Here is a 27,430-nt window from a genome sequence, read left to right as displayed (position 1 = left end):
GCATCCAAACGAGGACTAACAAAGTCAAACATGAACATGTAACTTAAGTGACTTGCATACAATGATTGTTTGAGAACATACAAATGGAGTGTCAGTCAAAGTTTGCTCAGATCATAGTAATCAATAGTATCCACTCTTTGTTACATTATTCATGTTTATACGATAATTAAAATAAACATATGATTCAGCCACAGCCATACACTATTTTCCAAACCAGAAACATAAACAACAAACTAACTAACTTTAGTTTTGGAAATTATACATACACGCGCCCAGGGGCCTGAACATACAAAATTGGGAAAAATTGCGGGTGGGCGCTTACCCGAGGACCACCCCAAAAAAGATTTAAAAAAGTTGTTTTTGTGGTCGTATGATAAAGTCAAATGAAGGAATGCTTTCGTACATTTTGTGCACATACTTATTTCTTGATTTATGCGAGGTTTCAATAAACGTGAACACTCGGTCAAGAACTGTGGGAACACTAAGACACAGGGTTGAGTTTCAAGAATAAAACTTGTTTTATGTCAGTGAATGAAGTTGTATTACTCACTGAAATTGGCTACAGAGTATGTAAGTATTGTAATCAATGCACGGTTACATTTTTAGTAACCGTGATGAGTGCAAGTCGAAACGGCCGGGAAAAACTACCGCTTGTAATCCAAGATGGCGATGACCTCATTAGCATAATTTTGTTCATGCACGTATTGATACATCGCATCGTAATTCCTATTTTCCGAATTACTATTTTTCTCACGAAATTCGATAGAGGGCGTTCTCAAAGTACCCGGATGACAGTCCATTCAACGTTCGTGGTGGGGTTGAAATTTGAGCGGCGTCTGCTTGTAAGCAATATACTAGTAGTTACTGTTGCCGAAGTCTTATTTTTTACAAACGTTTTGCAAGAATTGGTCAAAATGGTTAACTGGCATTGTAATGCCCCAAACTATTCCTTGGGTTCGATTAAAAAGAAAAAAACAGCGAAATATCCTGAGAAGAAAGGCGTAACATTTCATACATTTCTTTCGTCCAAGAAATCAACACTTCAACGCCAGTGGATTCGAATGTGTCGTCGGGAATCTGAGTGGACGCCAAAGTATATTCCCGGGTTTGTTCACGGCATTTTCCATCCTGCGCCAGTATTTTTTTAGTTCAATAACTGGAGACAGCCGTCTTTCAACCGCCGTTATACATCGATTGAAAAACGAAGACTCTGTCAGCTTCCCGAGACGAGCGCAAACGAAAACATTGAGCCGGATTTGATGAAAAATTTGCTCTTTGCCGATTCCCACATCGATCTTCTTGTTCAGAATCCTTATGATGGCATTTTTTGCGAAGTTGAAGTTAAAATAACTACGGAAGGAAAAACACGTGTGTCCATTTATGATAACTGCATCTGCTGATCGCCTGGTGAATAAAATATTAAATCAAACTTACACTACACAGTTACAAACACCAGAAACTATTTTAGAGTTTGATTTAATAATAAACCATGGCTTGTAAGGATTTTCCTTCATGGATCATTGCTGAATACACTCTGCCATAATGAAATTAAATTCTGTATTCTGCACATGATGAAGCTTTACGGAAATTATGAATTAAGTAACCATTAATAAGTCGATAATCTTTCAGTCTGGCTGTTGTCCAGTCACTTCGATGCAACAAATATGCGAACATATCAGCTATTTAACACAAAGGCAAAGTATGAAGTTTTTTTTGCCAAGTTTTTACGTTACACGGATCTACCAGAGTTATCGTCGACTCGTGTTTTACAGTGCGACGACGATTGTTTGAATCTTGGCGAACATTTAACTCGTATGCTAACTCAACAAGTTCAAACAGTTTAGCTTTACGAACATTGCTGCAAGTTATACCACGATCCTGAAGAAATTTGCGGAGTTCTGAAACTTTTTTGCTTTTCCAATCTATTGATTTACGCATGTAAGAATACAGAACTTCAATAAAAACAACCCCACTCAGGCTCGTCATCCGGGTATTTTGGATGCGCCCACTAGCGGAATTCCGTAGAAAACTAACAACTCGAAAATTAGGAATTACTGAAGAATAGCAGACAGGGTTATGAAACAAATAAACCTTTTATTACTGATGTGAAATGTTTACAAACTATTGTGAATACATAAACATATCCAAATGGCGATACATAAAAAACAGACTGAAAATAAACTCTGGTCGACCTCATTAACATGATTTATTCACGCACCCACACACATGACAAAATTACAAAAATAACGGTAAAGGATTTTCGAAAATGTAAATGATTGAGCGGAGACTTGTAAATAAACATGAATTTAAATGATAATGGTTTACGGTAGTGTCTATAAGTTTCTTGCATTAATTATAGCTGCCGGAAGAAACTACTCAAATCCTTGCCTGAACGTTCGTTGCCATCCTCATCGATGTTGAATCCCTCGAAGTCCAAATCATCATCATTTACGATGTGATGTCTCAAAAGTGCTAGCTCCCGTTATGGATTCATAGTCAGCGAAGTGCTACGTTTTGAAACCAAGACGAAGTGCTTCAAACCACTCACCAAGGTATGGATTATTGCAATATTGGATTCAACGTGAATGAAGAGAAAGCAGAACGTGTGCGCCACATGCTGCGTGGTTCATCTTACGTCGTTAAGTTCCAATGAGTTTTTACGTAAAAACACAAACAAAACGGCCCTTTTCAGGGTCACCACACACTCCAAAAAGAGAAATACTGTAACAAACACACTATTTAAATAAATTAAACGCGTTCGTTTTTGACAAATAAAACTTTATTGTTGACCCCGTTGTTGGCTAAAAATCACCCTGGGCATTTAACCAAGGATGTCCCCAACATGTAACTTTTGTGAAAACAGGGGGGTGGGCGCTTGCCCAGGGAGGGGCACGTGCCCGGGGTGATACAATATGTACCAGTTATACCAGTTATACCAGTTATAGTACATTTGTTGATCTTGAACTTGATGTCATGTTGATGACAAAAGGTCACAGGTCACTAAAGTAAAGTTTGGCTTGCGCCAACGACCCAATAACGTTCACACAATCGGAGTCATAATCGAGTCGAACATTGGTTTCTTGAGTCAAATGTGTCCAGACCAAAATATCATGACTGGAACAATTCAGCTTGGGCCGAACAGGCGAGTCTGAACACAACATTTGAAAAATAACAGCACACAGGTAGTTGACAACAAAATTGTAGCAAGCAAAAGAGAACGTCTTGTGACCCCCCCTCCCCAAGTCCTTTTTATTTCCACCAATTATTGTTTCGTTCTAGTGTCCAGATCGTTTTTCGTTCAACAGTTCAAAACAAACCATATGCAAAATCAATGCACAATTAATATTAGTTGGATGATTTAAGACACCATTCCGATGATGCAATCTACATCATTGTTGAGATTTGCTACTTAATACACAATAACACAAGGAGAAACAACACAATGAGGTCTGCCACACTTCTGACATAACAAATCTGCATTCCAAAGAAAAGAGGGTGCTTTTGACTGGACTAAATAATGTTTTGGCTGTGAGAATTTTAATCCTGTATATTCAACAAACAAACAAACAAATTTTGGTTGCCTTAGGCATGCTAAATGTGAAATGAGCTATTTATTGTCAATGCCCTGTGTATAGTCGAAAGCAAGGCAAAGGGTAACTCACAGCTCAGCTTGACTGGCAGTCCACCAACAAACCGGAAGTCACTTTATTTATTATTTATTCATGTGCAATTAAACAGGTGATTTTAAGGATTTCACCAGTCATGGTAACTGAGAAGACTACATGTACAGCATGTTTATGTGTGTACAATGCTCATACCATGCTGGCTAATAGCTTCCACCTTTGGTTTATATATGTTTATACCATGCTGGCTAATAGCTTCCACCCCTGGGATATATATGTTTATACCATGCTGGCTAATAGCTTCCACCCCTAGTTTATATATGTTTATACTATGCTGGCTAATAGTTTCCACCCTTAGTTTATATATGTTTATACCATGCTGGCTAATAGCTTCCACCTTTGGTTTATATATGTTTATACCATGCTGGCTAATAGCTTCCACCCCTGGGATATATATGTTTATACCATGCTGGCTAATAGCTTCCACCCCTGGTTTATATATGTTTATACCATGCTGGCTAATAGTTTCCACCTCTGGTTTATATATGTTTATACCATGCTGGCTAATAGTTTCCACCCATGGTTTATATATGTTTATACCATGCTGGCAAATAGCTTCCACCCCTGGTTTATATATGTTTATACCATGCTGGCTAATAGTTTCCACCCCTCGTTTATATATGTTTATTCCTTGCTGGCAAATAGCTTCCACCCTTGGTTTATATATGTTTATACCATGCTGGCTAATAGCTTCCACCCCTGGTTTATATATGTTTATACCATGCTGGCTAATAGCTTCCACCCCTGGTTTATATATGTTTATACCATGCTGGCTAATAGCTTCCATCCCTGGGATATATATGTTTATACTATGCTGGCTAATAGCTTCCACCCCTGGGATATATATGTTTAAACCATGCTGGCTAATAGTTTCCACCCTTAGTTTATATATGTTTATACCATGCTGGCTAATAGCTTCCACCCCTAGTTTATATATGTTTATACCATGCTGGCTAATAGCTTCCACCCCTAGTTTATATATGTTTATACCATGCTGGCTAATAGCTTCCACCCCTAGTTTATATATGTTTATACCATGCTGGCTAATAGCTTCCACCCTTGGTTTATATATGTTTATACTATGCTGGCTAATAGCTTCCATCCCTAGTTTATATATGTTTATACCATGCTGGCTAATACATGTAGTTTCCACCCCTAGTTTATATATGTTTATACCATGCTGGCTAATAGCTTCCATCACTAGTTTATATATGTTTATACCATGCTGGTTAATAGCTTCCACCCCTAGTTTATATATGTTTATACCATGCTGGCTAATAGCTTCCACCCCTAGTTTACATATGTTTATACCATGCTGGCTATTAATTTCCACCCCTCGTTTATATATGTTTATACCATGCTGGCTAATAGCTTCCACCCTTGGTTTATATATGTTTATACTATGCTGGCTAATAGCTTCCATCCCTGGGATATATATGTTCATACCATGCTGGCTAATAGCTTCCATCCCTGGGATATATATGTTTATACTATGCTGGCTAATAGCTTCCACCCCTGGGATATATATGTTTATACCATGTTGGCTAATAGTTTCCACCCCTAGTTTATATATGTTTATACCATGCTGGCTAATAGCTTCCACCCCTAGTTTATATATGTTTATACCATGCTGGCTCATAGCTTCCACCCCTAGTTTATATATGTTTATACCATGCTGGCTAATAGTTTCCACCCCTAGTTTATATATGTTCTACCATGCTGGCTAATAGCTTCCACCCCTAGTTTATATATGTTTATACCATGCTGGCAAATAGCTTCGACCCTTGGTTTATATATGTTTATACCATGCTGGCTAATAGCTTCCACCCCTGGTTTATATATGTTTATACCATGCTGGCTAATAGTTTCCACCCCTAGTTTATATTATGTTTATACCATGCTGGCTAATACATGTAGTTTCCACCCCTGGTTTATATATGTTTATACCATGCTGGCTAATAGTTTCCACCCTTGGTTTATATATGTTTATACCATGCTGGCTAATAGCTTCCACCCTTAGTTTATATAAGTTTATACCATGCTGGCTAATAGTTTCCACCCCTAGTTTATATTATGTTTATACCATGCTGGCTAATACATGTAGTTTCCACCCCTGGTTTATATATGTTTATACCATGCTGGCTAATAGTTTCCACCCTTGGTTTATATATGTTTATACCATGCTGGCTAATAGCTTCCACCCTTAGTTTATATAAGCTTATACCATGCTGGCTAATAGTTTCCACCCCTAGTTTATATTATGTTCATACCATGCTGGCTAATACATGTAGTTTCCACCCCTGGTTTATATATGTTTATACCATGCTGGCTAATAGTTTCCACCCTTGGTTTATATATGTTTATACCATGCTGGCTAATAGCTTCCACCCTTAGTTTATATAAGTTTATACCATGCTGGCTAATAGTTTCCACCCTTGGTTTATACCATGCTGGCTAATAGTTTCCACCCCTGGTTTATATATGTTTATACCATGCTGGCAAATACCTTCCACCCTTAGTTTATATAAGTTTATACCATGCTGGCTAATAGTTTCCACCCCTGGTTTATATATGTTTATACCATGCTGGCTAATAGTTTCCACCCTTGGTTTATATATGTTTATACCATGCTGGCTAATAGTTTCCACCCCTGGTTTATATATGTTTATACCATGCTGGCTAATAGTTTCCACCCTTGGTTTATACCATGCTGGCTAATAGTTTCCACCCCTGGTTTATATATGTTTATACCATGCTGGCTAATAGTTTCCACCCTTGGTTTATATATGTTTATACCATGCTGGCTAATAGCTTCCACCCTTAGTTTATATAAGTTTATACCATGCTGGCTAATAGTTTCCACCCTTGGTTTATACCATGCTGGCTAATAGTTTCCACCCCTGGTTTATATATGTTTATACCATGCTGGCTAATACATGTAGTTTCCACCCCTAGTTTATATATGTTTATACCATGCTGGCTAATAGCTTCCATCACTAGTTTATATATGTTTATACCATGCTGGTTAATAGCTTCCACCCCTGGTTTATATATGTTTAAACCATGCTGGCTAATAGTTTCCACCCCTAGTTTATATATGTTTATACCATGCTGGCTAATAGCTTCCACCCCTGGTTTATATATGTTTATACCATGCTGGCTAATAGCTTCCACCTCTGGTTTATATATGTTTATACCATGCTGGCTATTAGTTTCCACCTCTGGTTTATATATGTTTATACCATGCTGGCTAATAGCTTCCACCCATGGTTTATATATGTTTATACCATGCTGGCAAATAGCTTCCACCCTTGGTTTATATATGTTTATACCATGCTGGCTAATAGTTTCCACCCATGGTTTATATATGTTTATACCATGCTGGCAAATAGCTTCCACCCTTGGTTTATATATGTTTATACCATGCTGGCTAATAGTTTCCACCGCTGGTTTATATATGTTTATACCATGCTGGCTAATAGTTTCCACCCATGGTTTATATATGTTTATACCATGCTGGCTAATAGTTTCCACCCCTGGTTTATATATGTTTATACCATGCTGGCTAATAGTTTCCACCCCTGGTTTATATATGTTTATACCATGCTGGCAAATAGCTTCCACCCTTGGTTTATATATGTTTATACCATGCTGGCTAATAGTTTCCACCCCTGGTTTATATATGTTTATACCATGCTGGCTAATAGTTTCCACCCATGGTTTATATATGTTTATACCATGCTGGCTAATAGTTTCCACCCCTGGTTTATATATGTTTATACCATGCTGGTTAATAGTTTCCACCCATGGTTTATATATGTTTATACCATGCTGGCAAATAGCTTCCACCCCTGGTTTATATATGTTTATACCATGCTGGCAAATAGCTTCCACCCCTGGTTTATTTATGTTTATACCATGCTGGCAAATAGCTTCCACCCCTGGTTTATATATGTTTATACTATGCTGGCTAATAGTTTCCACCCTTGGTTTATATACGTTTATACCATGCTGGCTAATAGCTTCCACCCCTGGTTTATATATGTTTATACCATGCTGGCTAATAGCTTCCACCCCTGGTTTATATATGTTTATACCATGCTGGCAAATAGCTTCCACCCCTGGTTTATATATGTTTATACTATGCTGGCTAATAGTTTCCACCCTTGGTTTATATATGTTTATACCATGCTGGCTAATAGCTTCCACCCCTGGTTTATATATGTTTATACCATGCTGGCTAATAGCTTCCACCCCTGGTTTATATATGTTTATACCATGCTGGCAAATAGCTTCCACCCCTGGTTTATATATGTTTATACTATGCTGGCTAATAGTTTCCACCCTTGGTTTATATATGTTTATACCATGCTGGCTAATAGCTTCCACCCCTGGTTTATATATGTTTATACCATGCTGGCTAATAGCTTCCACCCCTAGTTTATATATGTTTATACTATGCTGGCTAATAGTTTCCACCCCTGGTTTATATATGTTTATACCATGCTGGCTAATAACTTCCACCCTTAGTTTATATATGTTTATACCATGCTGGCTAATAGCTTCCACCCCTAGTTTATATATTTTATACCATGCTGGCTAATAGCTTCCACATTTGGTTTATATATGTTTATACCATGCTGGCTAATAGTTTCCACCCCTAGTTTATATATGTTTATACCATGCTGGCTAATAGTTTCCACCCCTAGTTTATATATGTTTATACCATGCTGGCTAATAGCTTTCACCCCTGGTTTATATATGTCAGTAATTGGACCACAGGCATAAAAAAATTACTGAACCTTTTGGAGATTAGTGATGTTTGCGAAAAAAACAGTATTATCCCATTAGCTACAAAAAAACTAAAAAATATGTTTGAGAAACACTGCACAGAAACAATGCATAATGACAATAAAGGCACTAATCACAAAAATAAACTTCGTACCTACAGACAGCTGAAAACTGATTTTGCACTTGAAAAATACCTTGAAATTATTAAAAACCCCATCCACAGATCATCTATGACTAAACTGAGGATAAGTGCCCACATACTTCAGATTGAAGTTGGGCGATATCACAACATAGATGTCTTAAATAGAACATGCCCTGTCTGTGACTCCAATGAAATTGAAGATGAAGAACACTTCCTCTTCAATTGTAACCAGTACAAATTTGAAAGAGATGCTTTGTTTGAAAACGTAAACTTATCCGGTAATCTGAAAGCACTTCTCAATAACAAAAATTCTGAAACCGTCCAAGCAATTGCCAAGTTTATCAGCGACTGTTTCAATAAAAGAGAGAATTTCATGAAAAGCAATTTACCAGCTGCCTCAAAATAACACCAAAAAAATATTTATATAATAATATTTTCACAGTATTACTATTTATTTCTTTTTTATTATTATTATTACTTATGTATTTTATTGTTCCTTATATCCTTATTGTATTCTAATCTAGATCCCAGAAGGGATACGATATCAATAAAGGTTGTTATATTATGTTTATACCATGCTGGCTAATAGCTTCCACCCCTGGTTTATATATGTTTATACCATGCTGGCTAATAGCTTCCACCCCTGGTTTATATATGTTTATACCATGCTGGCAAATAGCTTCCACCCTTGGTTTATATATGTTTATACCATGCTGGCTAATAGCTTCCACCCTTAGTTTATATATGTTTATACCATGCTGGCTAATAGCTTCCACCCCTGGTTTATATACGTTTATACCATGCTGGCAAATAGTTTCCCCCCATGGTTTATATATGTTTATATAGGGCATTGGCAATGTACACTGATGTTTACGGAGTAAATATTATTATTTATGAAGGTCATTGATAAGCAGAGCATTCCATTCTGTAAATTGATGTTGAAGGCAGTTGGCAAGAAGACCAGTCTACTATACAGGAGGGGGTAAATAAAAGACAAATTAAATTTTTAATAATATCTTTTTTAATAATATCTGTACTGAGTGCCACAGACCATGCACAGGGAGCCAGGGAAAGCTGTGGGCAATTTTTCAGTATTTCTGTCTTAAGAATAACTCAAGTTCAAAAAGAATGTTAGTTCGCCAGATAAACACTGCCTATGGTCATGTTCACAAAATACATTTTCTTGTCACCAATTAGTTTCTATTTTCCCAGAGCGTAGATTGTCGCCTCATTGAAGATGTATTGTTTACATACAAGCTGTAAAATAGATGAATCATTTTAACATTCCACAAAGTTTATCTTTTTAATGACATTATATGGATATTCTGAATATTATGTTACAGTCCATGTGAAATGTACATAATTTATTTATACTAAATTGTCAGAGATCACAAGTTTCTTGATGCCAAAATCAGTCTTAATCTTGAAAATCCAGGCACAGAGAGCGTGTTTGGCTCATGAATACATGTATACTCTTTGAAACAAAGTCCCAAAGAATGTAATAAGAAAACAAATGACAAATTCATAACTTAATTGAAGAAACCAAACAAAATCCAATAACTTGGCTTGTACATGGGATAATAATATTATTCTCTATTATTTTTTCTTCATTCAGCTGAGAAAATATTCGCAATGTAAAAGCCATATCACTACTCGTCTTCATCTTTTAGTGATATGGCTGTTACATCACTCATATTTTCCCCAGCTGGAGACAAATATTAAGAAATAGTATGCCCACAGCCAGACGTTATTTTTTCCATTCTTTTATTGAATGTTAAGTCTTAAATGCTGTTGTATTACAGAGAGTCTAGAGACGTTTTTTGCACAGAATTGTAATGTGAAATACACATATATACAGAGACAAAACATAGGGTCATAGACCTCGTTGTTGAGATAATTGCATGTTCATTTCTCCCCAGTTATGCAATTTATTTTGTAAATAAGATTTATAGAAAGAAAGTAAAAGGTGAAAAGCATTTCCCCTGAGATCAATGCATGATAAATTTTGAGACATTAAAGAATAATTGCTTGTATCATAGTGAAACAAGCCATGCATGGCACAGTCCCCGTTAGTTATAAAATTTAAGATATATAGTTTTGTTTATAGTAATATAGTTGGAATATAACCATGTCAGGAATATGATTTTTTAACATTAAAATGATTGACATTTGTATCTGATCGTCAAACGAGTACTTGTCCATATTGAGAGATATTGCTCTGGAACAGCATTCAAAATCAGCCATTTTAAATATATGTATATATATAACATGATATATAACGAATATATAAAATTTGAATATAATCAGTTGAAGCATTTAAGAGATATGGCTCTAGAAGCCCAATCATTAAAACAAAATGGCCGCCAGTCAGCCATTTTGAATTCCAATCTGAAAAATAAAATGACATGCATCAGGAACCCGTAATGTCTAATGTATGTACCAAGTTTGAACGAAATCCATCCATAAATGCCAGAAATGCTTGATATTTGATGATTTTTTAGCACAAAAATGACCACCATTCGGCCATTTTGAATATTATCGTCAAACCAATATATTTGTTTATCTATGACATGATGTATAATGAATATTTAAAATTTGAACATAATCAGTCACAACAAGTTGGAGATATGGGTCTAGAAGCCCATTCATTAAAACAAAATGGCCGCCCGTCGGCCAATTTGAATCTTATCTGAAAAACAAAATTATTTGCATCAAAGTCCCATAATGTCTAATGTATATACCAAGTTTGAACAAAATCCATCTGTAAACAGTCGAGAAATGCTTGATTTTTAGGATTTTTTAGCACAAAAATGGCCGCCATTTGGCCATCGTGAATCAGATCATGAAACAAAATGGTGTGCATGAAGGTTCTATAATGTCCAATGTATATACAAGGTTTGAACAAAATTCATCTGTAAGCAGCTGGAAAATGCTTGATTTTAATGATTTTTTAGCACAAAAATGGCCACCATTCGGTCATTTTTAATAGGATCGTCAAACCAATATATTTGTGTATCTATAATATGATCTATAATGAATATTTAAAATTTGAACATAATCAGTCAAAGCAAGTCAGAGATATAGCACTAGAACCACATTCATTAAAATAAAATGGCCGCCAGTTGGCCATTTTTATGATGATGATGATGATGTGCAAAATCAATCTGTAAACAGACGAAAAATGCTTGATTTTGATGATTTTTAGCACAAAAATGGCCAAATGGAAGCACGGACGCACGAAGGTCAAAACATAAGTCCCCGTTTTCGGACTGCGTCCGAACGGGGACTGAAAATTAAAGCCCTTTATTTTGCAAATATTTTTGTGCTAGGTGACAGTCAAATTTTGCAAACTGTATTCCATGCTTCTAATCTAACTAAACTATCTGCCACAACATAACAAGATTTTCCTCAGCTAGAGAATGAATGTTGGCCAGTGGCTTTAGTTTTTTTTATTGATTCAGTCTTTGCCATATTCTTTTGTGCTGATCAATCCTAGGGTGTATTAGAACGAAAAAATACTTGATCGTCATTCAAAACATTATATGAACATGAGTTGCAATTTTTCAGTTGCACTGAACATGATAAATTAATAAATCAATTTCTTGTAGTAATGTAATAATTATTATCAGGAGAATTGGGACACACCTGCTACTCTTATCAATTAATTGACAGCCAGTCAAATTTCACTCTAATATTAATAAGAATAACACTATAAGCATTTTGTCACAGCCTGATTCATGTCTTTTGGGGTTACTAGTCCATGTCACAGCACGCGTGTGGCAGTTACTGATTTACATATGAACACAAGTGTTGTAGTTTACTGATTTACATATGAATACAAGTGTGGTGGTTTACTGGAATACACATGTGGTGGTTTACTGGTTTACATATGAATACACATGGGATAGTTTACTGATTAACATATGAATACAAGTGTGGTGGTTTACTGATTTACATATGAATACACATGTTGTAGTTTACTGATTTACATATGAATACAAGTGTGGTGGTTTACTAATTTACATATGAACACACATGTTGTAGTTTACTGATTTACATATGAATGCACATGTGGTAGTTTACTGATTAACATGAATACAAATGTGGTGGTTTACTGATTAACATATGAATACAAGTGTGGTAGTTTACTGATTTACATATGAACACACATGTAGTTTACTGATTTACATATGAATGCACATGTGGTAGTTTACTGATTTACATATGAATACACATGTGGTGGTTATTGATTTACATATGAATACACATGGGGTAGTTTACTGATTAACATATGAATACAAGTGTGGGGGTTTACTGATTTACATATGAATACACATGTTGTAGTTTACTGATTTACATATGAATACACATGCGGTGGTTTACTGATTTACATATGAATACACATGCGGTGGTTTACTGATTTACATATGAATACACATGGGGTGGTTTACTGATTAACATATGAATACAAGTGTGGTGGTTTACTGATTTACATATGAATACACATGTTGTAGTTTACTGATTTACATATGAATACACATGCGGTAGTTTACTGATTTAAATATGAATACACATGGGGTAGTTTACTGATTAACATATGAATACAAGTGTGGTGGTTTACTGATTTACATATGAATACAAGAATGTAGAATGTTTAAGGTCATATGATAAACACACTTCTTTGCCATTACTGGAAGTGCTACCATGGTAAAAAAGGTTATTAACTGTTATAGTTAATGTACTGTAGTTTTTAGTATTTATTTGTATAATTCTAAATTTTCTGCCACAAACATTGAAAAATTTCCTAAAGAGAAAATGCTTTATAGGTTAACTTATAGAATATCATAATAATAATAATATTAATTTTCCTGAAATTTTCCTGAATGGTACAAAATCATCAAATAAAAAAAATTAAGTAGTTTGAAGTCTCCCTTTTTGTAAACATAATTTTGTAGTCGTGGTTACCATCAAAAACTCATTATTATTGCTAAACAGGTGATCACTCTGCAAAACATGCATCTACAGAATGTAGTATGATCTGCGACGTGTACTCATCTTTCGAATTATGCAAAATTTCGAAAATGCTGAAATTGGTTTATTTGAGCATATTCATATCGTCAAACATATCACATATGTGTTCTATACACCTTTATAGTGCAAATAGATTAATGAATGGCATATTTTAGGTTAACTGACATCTGTATCGTATAGTAGTAAACCTTTTTCTCCTCAATATCTAATTTATTTTTTGCCTAATGTTATCAAGTCTCGCCATTTCAGACATTAGCTGCATAAAAATTCATTCACGTTTTTACTGTGTTATTGGATGATTTAATAATTTTCTCTTGAATTGGATTTAAACTATCTTGAGATACATTTTGCAAAATACAAAATTATATCATCCCAGTTAAGCAATATCGCTTCAAGGACATTTTCTTAGACTTTGCTGCTGAAATTTCTGTATTTATACTCAAATTTTTTATGTTTTAAACATTTATGCAGAGATAAAATCAATGAACTCACAGACCATATTTTGAAATTTCACAACAACATGAGGTTTATTCATGAAACTACTAGTTTTAATGATTTTTCACTTTTTATGTGAAGTGAATTATATAAAGTTGTCAAAATGGTCACATGTTAATATATTATGAGGTTATGACAAGAATATAGCAAAGTATGCACAGTAAAGCAATTGTATCAGACTACGAGTAGCCCGCGAAAAAATGTTTCACACTTGGCGAATGTTTGCATTTAGTGACAGAATTATTTCCAACATGCGCAATGTAAACAATGAAAAGTGTTTTCCAAAGCCTGGAATGCATTTACCATTTCATGTTGGTGACATAATTTATACCATATAGGGGAAAATTTGAACATTGATTTATTGATTTATTATTCGTAACATTTTGACTAAATCTATTACGTAAGCGCATGCAAATATGGTATGTCTTTTAATGGAATGGTAAATTCTACAACAACGAATGCTCAAAAAGCTAAAGGCTCATTGGTAGACACTTATTTGAAAAGAACTACGGTACATGCTTTGGTCGTCTGCCAAATGTGCAGGTGATGACTCCGTCCACTTAAAAACATAGCATTCAGCATCCAAACGAAATTAAAAAATAAAACATTTCATTATTTTGAGATATTTTTATCAGATTATAGTTCAGTGCTTTATATGAAATCTGATTCAATCACTGCACATGTGTATTCATTAAATAATTGTAATCAAAATGAACAAGTCTACCTTATGTGGTACTCTCAAGATGAGATCCACAGCTGGGACAAGGCTTTTCTCTAAGTGGAATTCAGGTTGGATTTAATTATTTTGATTTGTTAAGAAGCCAATAAAATGCCAAAATGTTTTGAAAGTTGATTTGGATCAACTCAACTAGCCAAGCTATTATCAGCGGCCATCTTTGATTTGGCAAGCAAGTCACCAGTCCAGGTAATCACTGGTGGCCATCTTTGATTTCAATTAAATGGTGGTCTAGTGGCAGTTTTCTTTCCAGATTTTTCTCCTGTTGTTTTTGGCCATGAAATTATACTAATTTAAAATTACAGCCTACCCAAGCTCTATTCTGTAATACATTTATGCAGATGAGTCATCAAAAAATGCAGATGAGATTACTAGCTAAATATGCAGATGAGATCACTGAATCAATATGCAGTTGAGATCACTGAATCAATATGCAGATGAGTTCACTGAATCAATATGCAGATGAGATCACTGAATCAATATGCAGATGAAATCACTGAATCAATATGCAGATGAGTTCACTTAATCAATATGCAGATGAGATCACTGAATCATTATGCAGATGAGTTCACTGAATCAATATGCAGTTGAGATCACTGAATCAATATGCAGATGAGATCACTGAATCAATATGCAGATGAGATCACTGAATCAATATGCAGATGAGTTCACTGAATCAATATGCAGATGAGATCACTGAATCAATATGCAGATGAAATCACTGGATCAATATGCAGATGAGATTACTGAATCAATATGCAGATGAGATCACTGAATCAATATGCAGATGAGATCACTGGATCAATATGCAGATGAGATCACTGAATAAATATGCAGATGAGTTCAGTGAATCAATATGCAGATGAGATCACTGAATCAATTTGCAGATGAGTTCACTGAATAAATATGCAGATGAGTTCAGTGAATCAATATGCAGATGAGATCACTGAATCAATTTGCAGATGAGTTCACTGAATAAATATGCAGATGAGTTCAGTGAATCAATATGCAGATGAGATCACTGAATCAATATGCAGATGAGTTCACTGAATAAATATGCAGATGAGTTCAGTGAATCAATATGCAGATGAGATCACTGAATCAATTTGCAGTTGAGATCAAACAAGTGATTTAAAGTTTTATATATTTGACTAAGTTTGAATTAATATGCAAACAAGTATATTGTAAAACTTTACATAAGTCTATCTTAGAATCCAGACAATTCAGCATATTTACATGTATGTACAGACTCAACAACAGATCAGGCTTGTTCAATATTCCAAATTGTACCAAATTTCATTGAAGTTCATTGACTGGTTCTTCGGATTTTATTGGGTTGAGACACACAGACAGACTACATGTATATTCAAAAAATTCGCACACAGAACAAAAAATTTCAATGCCTTCACTTGAAAGCAAACCCAGGTTCTTCTATTTAATCTTGTCTATGTAATATATTCCAGGCACACTTGACATTTACATTGCTGAATAATATATACCCAAGTTTAAAAGAAAAAAAACTGATAAAAACCAGTAAAAAACAATGACAATGACAGAATATTGTCAACTACGATAGATTCCTGCTGTTTTCATTACAGATAATGAATGTAGAAAAAGGAAAATACCTTGTACACATGTACATGAAATATTAAGAGACAGGAAAGCGTAATTTCTGCTGCTAGGCAACAGCGGAGTAGATGAAGAAAATGTATCAATGTAATAAAAATGAAAACAAAAAACAATGACATAAAAAATATAATAATCAGGATGGCATAACCATACAATTCACACAGACAATCGAGAGTCAAAGGTCAAACTAAATGTAACCATGACAACATGGTGAGGATGCAGTTATCTCAATTTCTATTCCTGCAAGAGACATTGTTGCTAGGGGATGAATGTACACTCTCTCCTCCAGTACGAATAAATGCACTCAATCAAATGAGACCCTCTTCTGAAGAGCTAACTTGCTATGCCAATAATCGCTGCACTGTGAAGGAATTGTAATGTCATGACTTTCCATTATTTTAGACATGTGTTGTAGTCATAAGTGGAGGCGTGGCCATACCATCCACCCTACTTACAGTGCAATTGATCACACCATCTTTCACCTGACTTTACTCCCATGTACAAAAAATGTCAATAATTAACTTGTCACTATGGTAACAATAAAGTAAGTGAGAGACGGATTTGTACATATGTAACAAATATTGTGCAGGTTGGGTCCAGCAAAATAATCAAAGCTTTTACCATCATAATATTACTGACTGATTCAAAGCAACATATCAAATAAAATATGCTTATGTAATATATACATGTATTTTATACAATTATGCTGCCACATGATTATATCATGCCATATGACAAGATCACGTGAATGTGAATCACTAAATATGGCAAAAATATGTGACTGAATCACTAAATATGGCGAAATTATGTGAATGTGAATCACTCAATAGTACTAACTAGTACTATTTTGGTTGTACCATCATGTATTTAACTGATAACAAGACTAGTACAGACTTGGTAGTATCATCATGTATTTAACTGATAACATGACTAGTAGAGACTTGGTATTACCATCATGTATTTAACTGATAACAAGACCAGTACAGACTTGGTAGTATCATCATGTATTTAACTGACAACATGACTAGTACAGACTTGGTATTACCATCATGTATTTAACTGATAACATGACTAGTACAGGCTTGGTTGTACCATCATGTATTTAACTAATAACATGACTAGTACAGACTTGGTATTACCATCATGTATTTAACTAATAACATGACTAGTACAGACTTGGTAGTACCATCATGTATTTAACTGATAACATGACTAGTACAGACTTGGTATTACCATCATGTATTTAACTAATAACATGACTAGTACAGACTTGGTATTACCATCATGTATTTAACTGATAACATGACTAGTACAGACTTGGTAGTACCATCATGTATTTAACTAATAACATGACTAGTACAGACTTGGTAGTACCATCATGTATTTAACTGATAACATGACTAGTACAGACTTGGTAGTACAATCATGTATTTAACTAATAACATGACTAGTACAGACTTGGTATTACCATCATGTATTTAACTAATAACATGACTAGTACAGACTTGGTAGTACCATCATGTATTTAACTAATAACATGACTAGTACAGACTTGGTAGTACCATCATGTATTTAACTGATAACATGACTAGTACAGACTTGGTATTACCATCATGTATTTAACTAATAACATGACTAGTACAGACTTGGTAGTACCATCATGTATTTAACTGATAACATGACTAGTACAGACTTGGTATTACCATCATGTATTTAACTAATAACATGACTAGTACAGACTTGGTAGTACCATCATGTATTTAACTGATAACATGACTAGTACAGACTTGGTTGTACCATCATGTATTTAACTGATAACATGACTAGTACAGACTTGGTAGTACCATCATGTATTTAACTGATAACATGACTAGTACAGACTTAGTCAGTATATCAGCAGGCTGATTCATATATTTCTTGACATCAATAATACAACTTTACATGCTTTCAATCGATTTGATCAATACAGTCTTCTTACTATATTTGGTTGTAGATTGCAAAAGTGTCATGCTGTTCTGAATGTTTTTTTCTATATAATGAGAAGACAGTTATACAAAGTGGTAACAAGATGAACTCTGTGGTACATCAAAACAGTTGATGACTGACTGACATCTCAATGGCATTTTTAAGCCAATAGAATAAAGCATCATATCTGTTATCAATATTGAGAAAATATTGAATTATTATAATAGAGTACATCAGGTTTCATATATTTTTCAAACATTAAAACAAGCCATTGTCAATGACATACACCAATTTTGAATAACTTTACAACCTGAAAATGTCATGTCAGAGAAAAACAGAACATAATTTAGCAATGTGAATGAAATCAATGTTACATTTGAGTAAAAACAGGACTGTGCAGGCATGCTTGTGAAAAAGTCGCTAACATGTTCATATGAAACGCAGCAGACTGGCGGCTGCTGTATCTGTCATTAAGTGCCAAACCTTTCTATAAGAATTTCAAACTAAATGAGGAGACAGATCGACAGTGGTGATATACAATGCTCATAGACGGATAACTTATAATTGACTCATATGCGTACAAGAATTAGCCACCATTTTATTTTGGAATTTTAAACAATACTGCTTGATTTTATTTATAATATGATTAATATTTATTGATTAATATATTGTTTTCTATTAGTTAACACTTTCAATGCTGTAGTATTTCTGGCCAAAATTTGAATGCAACAAATTTTAATGTGATTTTTCTATAATTGTTAATTTTGAACTGGAAACAAATATATAAAAGTGTTATGTAGTTTTATTTGGCAAAAGTTGACAAAAGTTGACTTTGGCAATGAAAAGGTGAAAGGTCAAGGGGTACTGTACACTACTTTATTTTCACTTGAAATTAATTTATGCTATTTTTGCTAAAGGGATAATGAATTGGTCAATATAAAATCCAGTGTAAGGCTGAGAAAAAAAATATCTGTTTCTCATTTCCAAGCGCATCATTTTGAACTATGCGCCTCAAACGTTTTTTTTTCTTTCTAAAGCATTCCAAAATGTGCTTGTACACACACTTGTCTCAAATTTCCCCCCTTTCAGCTCAGTATTCAAAAAAAAAAAAAAAAATCACCTCGTCGCCTGCCTCATTTTAAAATTGTCATGAAACGAGAAACAGAGAATTTTTTATTTCTGGCCTAATTTTTTTTTTTTTAAATTCTACGCAATAAAAATCATTGAAAACAAAATTTTACAAAACAGCCAAAATGTCTTTTTAAAGAAGATTAATTCCAGCTAAAATAAAGAACGTTACTATGAATTGGAATATATATCAAAAGTTGAAAATATTGCAAAGTATAAATAATAAGAGACAGGTACATATTTATTTATCATAATATTTTATCTGTATTCATAAAAAGATTCAGTCTGACAGCATTGCAGTTTAATTCCAATGCACGTCATTACAGCAATTCATATTTCCTGAGGAGACCATTGGGTAACAACAACAATTCCTACAGTAACTTCTCAATACGAAGCATTTCTTGCCTCACTTTCATTTGCATGACAAAAAACACTTTCTTTATTCAACCTTATCATCAATTTATGACTTGCGAGTCACATGAAGAAAAAAAAGAAGAAGAAAATTGATAAATTAGCTGCCCTTATTCCATCCATGCTTTGTGAATAATTAACTATCAAATTTGGTCTTGAGATAAAAATCCTTTTTTTCAATTATACTAAAATACAGCATTGATGTCTTTTATCAAATACCTTTGCCTTCAACATTACTAAGGTATACCTTTGCTTAATAGCGAGTCAAAGTATACGAGAATAGCCGTATCAGACAGTTCTATTTGTATTATATTGCAAGCCATTCAGTATTAGTAATTACGTGAATAACAAACATTAATGAAATAATGCCCTACATGCCTTTTAAAAAGAATAGATTGCTGTATAAAGTGAATGCAATGCGCTGAGTAGGTAGGAGGTAGAAAACATTCATTATCAGAGATGAAATAATTTATATAAGAGTATATCCTCTAATACAGCAGTTATTTAGCAACTCTGTTTCGAAATCTCTCTGCTGGCTAGCTGGAAATCTTTACAAAAATAATGATACAGCTACTAAGAAGCAAGTACAAGTGAAATTTGAACCATCCACAGTTCAGTATCTCATTATCTTATTTTATTTTTTTATTTTTATTATTGTTTATATATGTCAACAGTTGGTGACAAACGACAGCAGTTCCTAGGTATCTGTTATCATCCATATCAACATAATGCTTAAAATTTTATAACTTGTTTCCAGGGCAACATCTTATGAGTATTTTGTATTTGATGCACATTTTAGATGAAGAAACTAGACCAGATGTAAACTGAAAGTGCTACTTTGTGTTGATATGTTTTTTAAGTGTAGCTGCTTTCACTCATTTCACTTATATTTTCTGCTGCTTTGATAAAATGGTACTTGTTGGATGTGCCAGCATGTCTAATTATTATGTAGAGATTAATTATTTGCTTAAATATTTATTCAATTACGATATAATCATCTACTAACTGGTTGTACCAAACTGTACTCTGACTGTGTCTGAGAGTGTTTACGCTATTGCATTTCACAAATTGGTTCAATATTAAAAATATTTGGTTCTAAATTAATATTCAAATGAACCACTATAAATTAATACTAGTACTACCTGTAACAGTGTACATGCCAAAAACCACCTGACATTACAAAACAAATAAACAAACTCAAGCAACCTATATTTAAATTAAACTTTCATTAGCACACATTTTCAACAAAACAAAACCATATATACAGTATAGTATATATATATATATATATATATATATATATATATATATATATATATATATATATATATATATATATATATGTATCCATTTTCATTAATTTAAAACACTTTCCAACAAGTTTCCATTGCAAACAGATCTTGCAATATTCCACAGAACTTGCGTACTAAATTTAAGTAGTGTTTACATGGAAAAGATTCATGCATTGTATATTTCCACAGTGAAAACATGAAAACATTAATTGAATTACATTAAGCTAAATAGCATCTATATACAGAAAATTGCAATTCAATGTTAAGTTTAACTAAATGGAATAATAAGAAAAATGTATACAAAGTGAGATGTTGTCATTTTGTAGAAAAGTCATCACTTTGCTGTTTGTAATCAGAATGTGCACACACAGACATTATACATTAGCCCCTGTGCTTTGCACACACAGACACAAACATGTACACAGACGCACATTGACATTGTACAACACACACACCTTCACATTGTACCATAGTTGTGAAACAAACATTGGATTAATTTTTAATATAGTTGAATTAACTTTTAATATACCGGTAGTTGCAATATGAACTTGATTAAAATGTGTTCCTATATAGGGTTACGTTTTAATTGGAGTTTAATAAAACTCAATTACAAATGCAATTCAAATTTATAATTGTGTTTAATTAAGTTTAACTAAATAAAAGTTGAATATCCCATGACTTAACATAGAAATGTTTGTGGAGCATAGGTTTAGTAAAGTGGGAAGGTATGGTAAAATTATATTAATATTAATAAAAATTGTACCATACCTTCCCTTTTACTAAACCTAAGCTTCGCAAACTTGACTTAAATTTGATTAAATATTAATATAAATTATGAAAATTAGTAAGGTTTGCCACAATGTAGGTCCTGTCGTTGCAAGTCGGTGTAATTAAAGTCATCACAGCATTGGTACCACACTCTCGCACACACACACACACACACACACACATACACAAAGACAGAAACAGACAATGTACAACACTAGCTCAAACATCTGTGCTTTCATACACACATAGACATTACACAACATTATATGTAGCCCCATCTACACACACATACAAAAATGTACATACATTGGTACAACATATGAGCCCCTGTCTGTCATTTGCACAAACATTGCTGCTCTTACTTTAAAGGTCAACGACTACATTCAAAAGACCATTCAGTATTCACATGGATCTACCCCAAAATGACACATCTCCAAATGTGATAGAATAATGATGTATGTAAATCTACACTAACAGAATTCACATAGTAAATATACGTCAGTATCAATTTTTACATGCCACGCTGCACTATTTTATTTGCTTTAATTGCTGAAGCTTGCGTAACACTATGCAAAAAGCAAGCAGTTCTGTGATTGGTCAAACAATTGCAACTAACACTATTTTTATGACACCATAATTTTTAGGTTCAGCATTTTGGACCAACTGCACATAATTTCTCAATGGCAAAAATATAGAAAAAGTTATGCACGTTGTTTATTTTGTTAAAGTTTGTCCTTGGCATTCAAAAGACGGAATTCGTTGTTGTGTAACACACGTTTGAATTTCAAGCGCTATATAACCTATGTTTACATGCATTGTATACGAGTATAACCCACATTATAATTCAAAGGACGGAATTCGTTGTTGTGTAACACACGTTTGAATTTCAAGCGCTATATAATCTATGTTTACATGCATTGTATACGAGTATAACCCACATTATAATGTATATTAACAAGTGTATTTAGAATTTATAGAAAACTTAAACGGAGAGCGCACACACAACACACAACAATGATGTAAAAATACAAAGTGTCAATAATAAAATCGAAATGACTTTGAGACGATCCACTTCAACATAAGGGTATTTCTGTATAATCAATGACCACTACAGTAGACCGTAATGCAGTGTGCATAAACGACCAGCAACCCACCATTAGCGTCTCTACTGACCTCTCAAGGAGCCAATATTTTAATGCCTCATGAGAAACACTTCTTTGGTTCTCTCCTTACAATCCCCTCCCCCTCCTCTAGGATGATGTCACTATCACTATGGCAATCTGCTACTTTTCTTGTTTTCTACCCTTTTTTTCTGTGTCTGAACTATCAATGCTCCAATATTGAGTTATTTTTAATACGCTTCTCATCTTGTAAGTCAATCGCAAAGCTGCTGCCTCTGACAATATAAGTACTTTCTATAAACCATTGACTTTTTGTTATATTTGTAACTCCTGCCCAATTGCTCTATTCATACAGATTTGACATTAAGATTACTCTAGGATCTTGGTCTTTATGCTTGGTGAGTTCCAAGGAAATCCAGGCAATATGGGGAAATAACCAGCGTATACATTCTTTGTAGGTTTTTGATGAAACAGATAGCTAAGCCAGTAATGTATTAAAGAATTGTATCGTCACAATTTCTTTAGTGAGATGTCCATAATGATGATGTACACATTTATTTTCAAAAAAAATTATATTATGTTTTCAGGGTAAACTGATTTTACTCAACAATAAATAACCTACATGTACTTGTATTATTGTTACTGTGTCTCCGTAAATGAAGGTGAATCACCCTGTTAAAACAATCAGATCATTGGTTCAAGCGTTGATTTCTTGTAATGTGAGATTTACATGAGCTCTCAAACAATAAAGTACTGCATTCAATGTTGTTGTTTTTTTACATTTTTCAAATATTCATATATGGTTCGTTTGTTTAAAATCCTTCGTCTCGAGCGGCTTATTACACGTACCCGGTGAATTGAGTGTAAACTGTGAACCGACAATGACTGTTATTGTTTCCTTTGGTAAAGCGTCGTCATTTGTGTCACGAACATCAACACGAGTCAAAACCCACGTAACTATTGGTAACAGGGGCGCGCGTTGATGTGCTGGAAACCGTAGCACGGATAACACGCCGAAATGCGGTGTGCTATGATCATTCGCATACATAGTACTGTCTCTACGGTACGATGAATTTAGCCACATTTTGTCGTCTTGTTATCGGTTCAACTGAGCGAAACACTAGGACGTCGGTCTTTGAAATCAACACAATCTTGTGTGTATCTCCATCGCAAAGCAACGCGAGTCGAAAGAGAAAAACAGAACACGGATTACGCATGTTATCACCACATTAGACACTCACCTTTTGGAAAACCATTTCTCTGGGCCCTTGATGTTGGTCCAGTTCCATCATCGTTGAACATTAAATGCATATTTGTCGAATCAAACGCATGGTATTTCAATGTAGGTCCCGCTCCTCAATCTCAGCTGTTGCTCGGTGTCCGCGATACGCGTAGATCTCCTCTCTCATCATGCATAGGTAATGAGCCTCGTTTTCGTCACCAGGAAGTTCCTCCATCTGCTTTACGGATCCAGTGCACATCAGTCGCGATATAAATTATTTATTTTTCGACGGCATGTGATATTTGCATGACGTCATTGTCGCAGTTTCCGTGCGCCAGTCTGGCTTTGTAAAAGGGTCAGATAACAACGCAAAACAAAAACGCGCGATGCGCATGGTACTATTTTTTGTTTGCACTCTGGGATAGTGATTATAATCATCAGTCATTAGTTTCACGAAGACGCAAATGGATGCCCCAACCTCTGTGTTTTACGTCATGGTGTTAAAAAAACGCCGATAAAATCTGACATGGCATTCGCTCATGCATGACTGTGACGTGGATATGTGGACAAAATTTGCTCCATCTGTCCGTCGATATGCTTTACCTAAAATGAGGCTGACTATCACCTAGATTATTTAATTTAGACTCGGCAACCCCTTCCGGGAATATCAATGGTTCTCGTCACGAACGCCTGAATGATCAATAGGCCGCGTACTATATATGGAACTTTCTTTATTTTCTGAACGGACCATTTCACCATAGTACACATTTAAAAACGCACCGCGGCTCGACCATTCGGATACACTCTGCATGAACGAAAGACGATGGACGGGGGCTTTAATATTAGATACTGGTCATTTTCTCCGACTGGGGTGATGGGAAAAATACGCTATTTTGAAATTGAATGGTGGGAATGCCTTTTTTTGTTGCCTGGGAGGGGGTAATTTTGCTATGTGCAGAAAAAAATACATACATGTAGTTTAAACAGTCACAATATTCACCGATTATTGTACATTTTGTATTGCACAAAAATATCCAAGTTCATGAAATTTCTTTTAACACTTTCAAAATTCAACTTTTATTTTTGTAATGTAAAGTTTGTATTTTTTAGTTGTTGATAAAAACCAATGCAAGCACTCAATTTTTTTTTTGAATTACTCATCAAAATGTATAATACCAAAGAAGCTAGAAATGAGTATGATATATTTGAAATACGTACAATTTATCATTAATAAAAAATATCAAAACAACAGTATATAACATAACCGGGTATATGAGCTATTTAATAGCATTACTGCTTCCATGACAAACAACGACACTTTCATGGTCGCCGTCATCACCACTGTCATGGACAACATCAACATGGACCACATGATCACCACTGCCATGTTATGGACGACATCATCACCGCTGCTATGGGCAACACTAACACTGTCGCGGATGGCATCATCATTACTGTCATGCATGGGGGGCGAGAACTGCTCCGGAACCCCAGAAATTTTTTGAAATCTAGACCCTCTGAAACGCTATTTCCTGCATTTTGAGAGACAAATTTTGCTGACACCAAGCGTTCCAGCTTGATTGGGGGCGACGCCCCTCTAACATTTTTTTTCGGAGGGGCGACACCTTCCTCCCGCCCGACACTGTTGTGGATGACACCATTTCCAAGACTATCATCACTGCTGTCGCAGCAAAATAATATCCACCGGCACAAGAGTAAACAATTGTTAATTCGTGTTTTGTACTATAATTATAAACAGTTTCGTGTGCTTCACATGTTCATTTGCCTTAATTGCGTTTTGTGGCTCGTCACTGCCGTCCATGGAATCTTGCCGATATCGATCTGGTTGCAATTTCTGTAGCCATCGCCTTTAATTCACACAAAAAAACCCTCGTGGCGAAATAGTAATTAGCATACCAATGTTTTTGACCTTTGTCGTCATTTTTTAATTATCCTTGACTTTTCCCACACCAGAGTGAATAAAACTGACCACAAAATACGCCCATCGAGAAGTGTCATTGATAGAATATTTTATATTGCAATTTCTTTCAAATTTATTTTGTAATATTGCAATACATTTGTTGTAATCAAACAATATATTTGTATACACATTATTTTTATTCCATGGCTGTGAATGCGTTATAAATTTGTTTAATACTATAATTTATTATCTATTTTCGAACATTTTTCTGAGTATTATTAATTTCCATAAACAATATTCAACTATCTTTCTGGAACACCGATACTTACAGTATGGCAAAAATGTATGACGCAAAGCCCATTCTATAAATGTTTAAATGTTCCTTGTTCAAAGTTAGAAACTAGGAGAGCATGGGTCTTATTTAGGAACTCCTGCCAGAGCAACTGCACAAATCATAAGAACAAGTTAACAGCTCCTAAGGATGGTATTCCCAGATTAACACCACTTGTTAATGACACATAAAACATTAATTCTCAACTTCGATGAAGGGTCCAGTTGCTACTCACTAATAAAGCCTGTTTTTTTGTTTTTTTTTTGCTTGAGGGGACAAAATATTTTCATATTTTTGCGAAATAATATGTTAAATTAAAATTATCATTAATAATATTGATTTCATGCCATTGTCAGGGGCGTAATTTATTGGCCGAACCATAGACATTGTATGTACAAAACAATACATATTATGGCTCGTCTTGCGAAGTCTGACTTAGATTCGAGTTATTGATTTTCAACCACGACAGAAAAGAGCTGCAAGGCTAGTACCGAGATGGACAACACTACGTCACTGCGTAATGTATAGACGTCTTCGACTACGTCACTGCGTAATGTATAGACGTCTTCGACTACGTCACTGCGTAATGTATAGACGTCTTCGACTACGTCACTGCGTAATGTATAGACGTCTTCTAAAACGTCACTGCGCAGCTTGATCAGATGAGCACACAGACCAAGAATTGGAACTTGTAGACATTCACAAATTACAATCACTAATAGGAATTGTTCCATTTGAGACAATGACAATGGCACCTCGTAGCT

General features: G+C 34.6%; 1 protein-coding gene across 3 annotated transcripts in view; it reads right to left on the bottom strand.

Annotated features, from left to right (window-relative positions):
* The window catches only part of LOC102809934 (regulator of G protein signaling 9-like), a 97,845-nt gene extending 73,263 nt beyond the window's left edge, over nucleotides 1–24,582 (bottom strand). For 2 of the 3 annotated variants that reach the window (XM_085502523.1, XM_085502524.1), the window contains exon 1: nucleotides 24,434–24,572. In XM_085502523.1, coding sequence (XP_085358649.1) covers nucleotides 24,434–24,484 — 51 coding nt within the window. In that variant the 5' untranslated portion in view covers nucleotides 24,485–24,572. Of the gene's footprint in view, nucleotides 1–24,433 lie in introns of all 3 variants that reach the window. The other variant, XM_085502525.1, reaches the window with a different exon arrangement.
* Between the last annotated feature and the right edge of the window lie 2,848 nt (nucleotides 24,583–27,430).

This window comes from Saccoglossus kowalevskii, chromosome 8, assembly GCF_978046115.1.
Source record: "Saccoglossus kowalevskii chromosome 8, keSacKowa6.1, whole genome shotgun sequence".
Taxonomy (NCBI): Eukaryota; Metazoa; Hemichordata; class Enteropneusta; family Harrimaniidae; genus Saccoglossus; species Saccoglossus kowalevskii.
The sequence above is the reverse complement of the archived record's forward strand: the minus strand, read 5'-3'. Positions and strand labels throughout refer to the sequence as shown.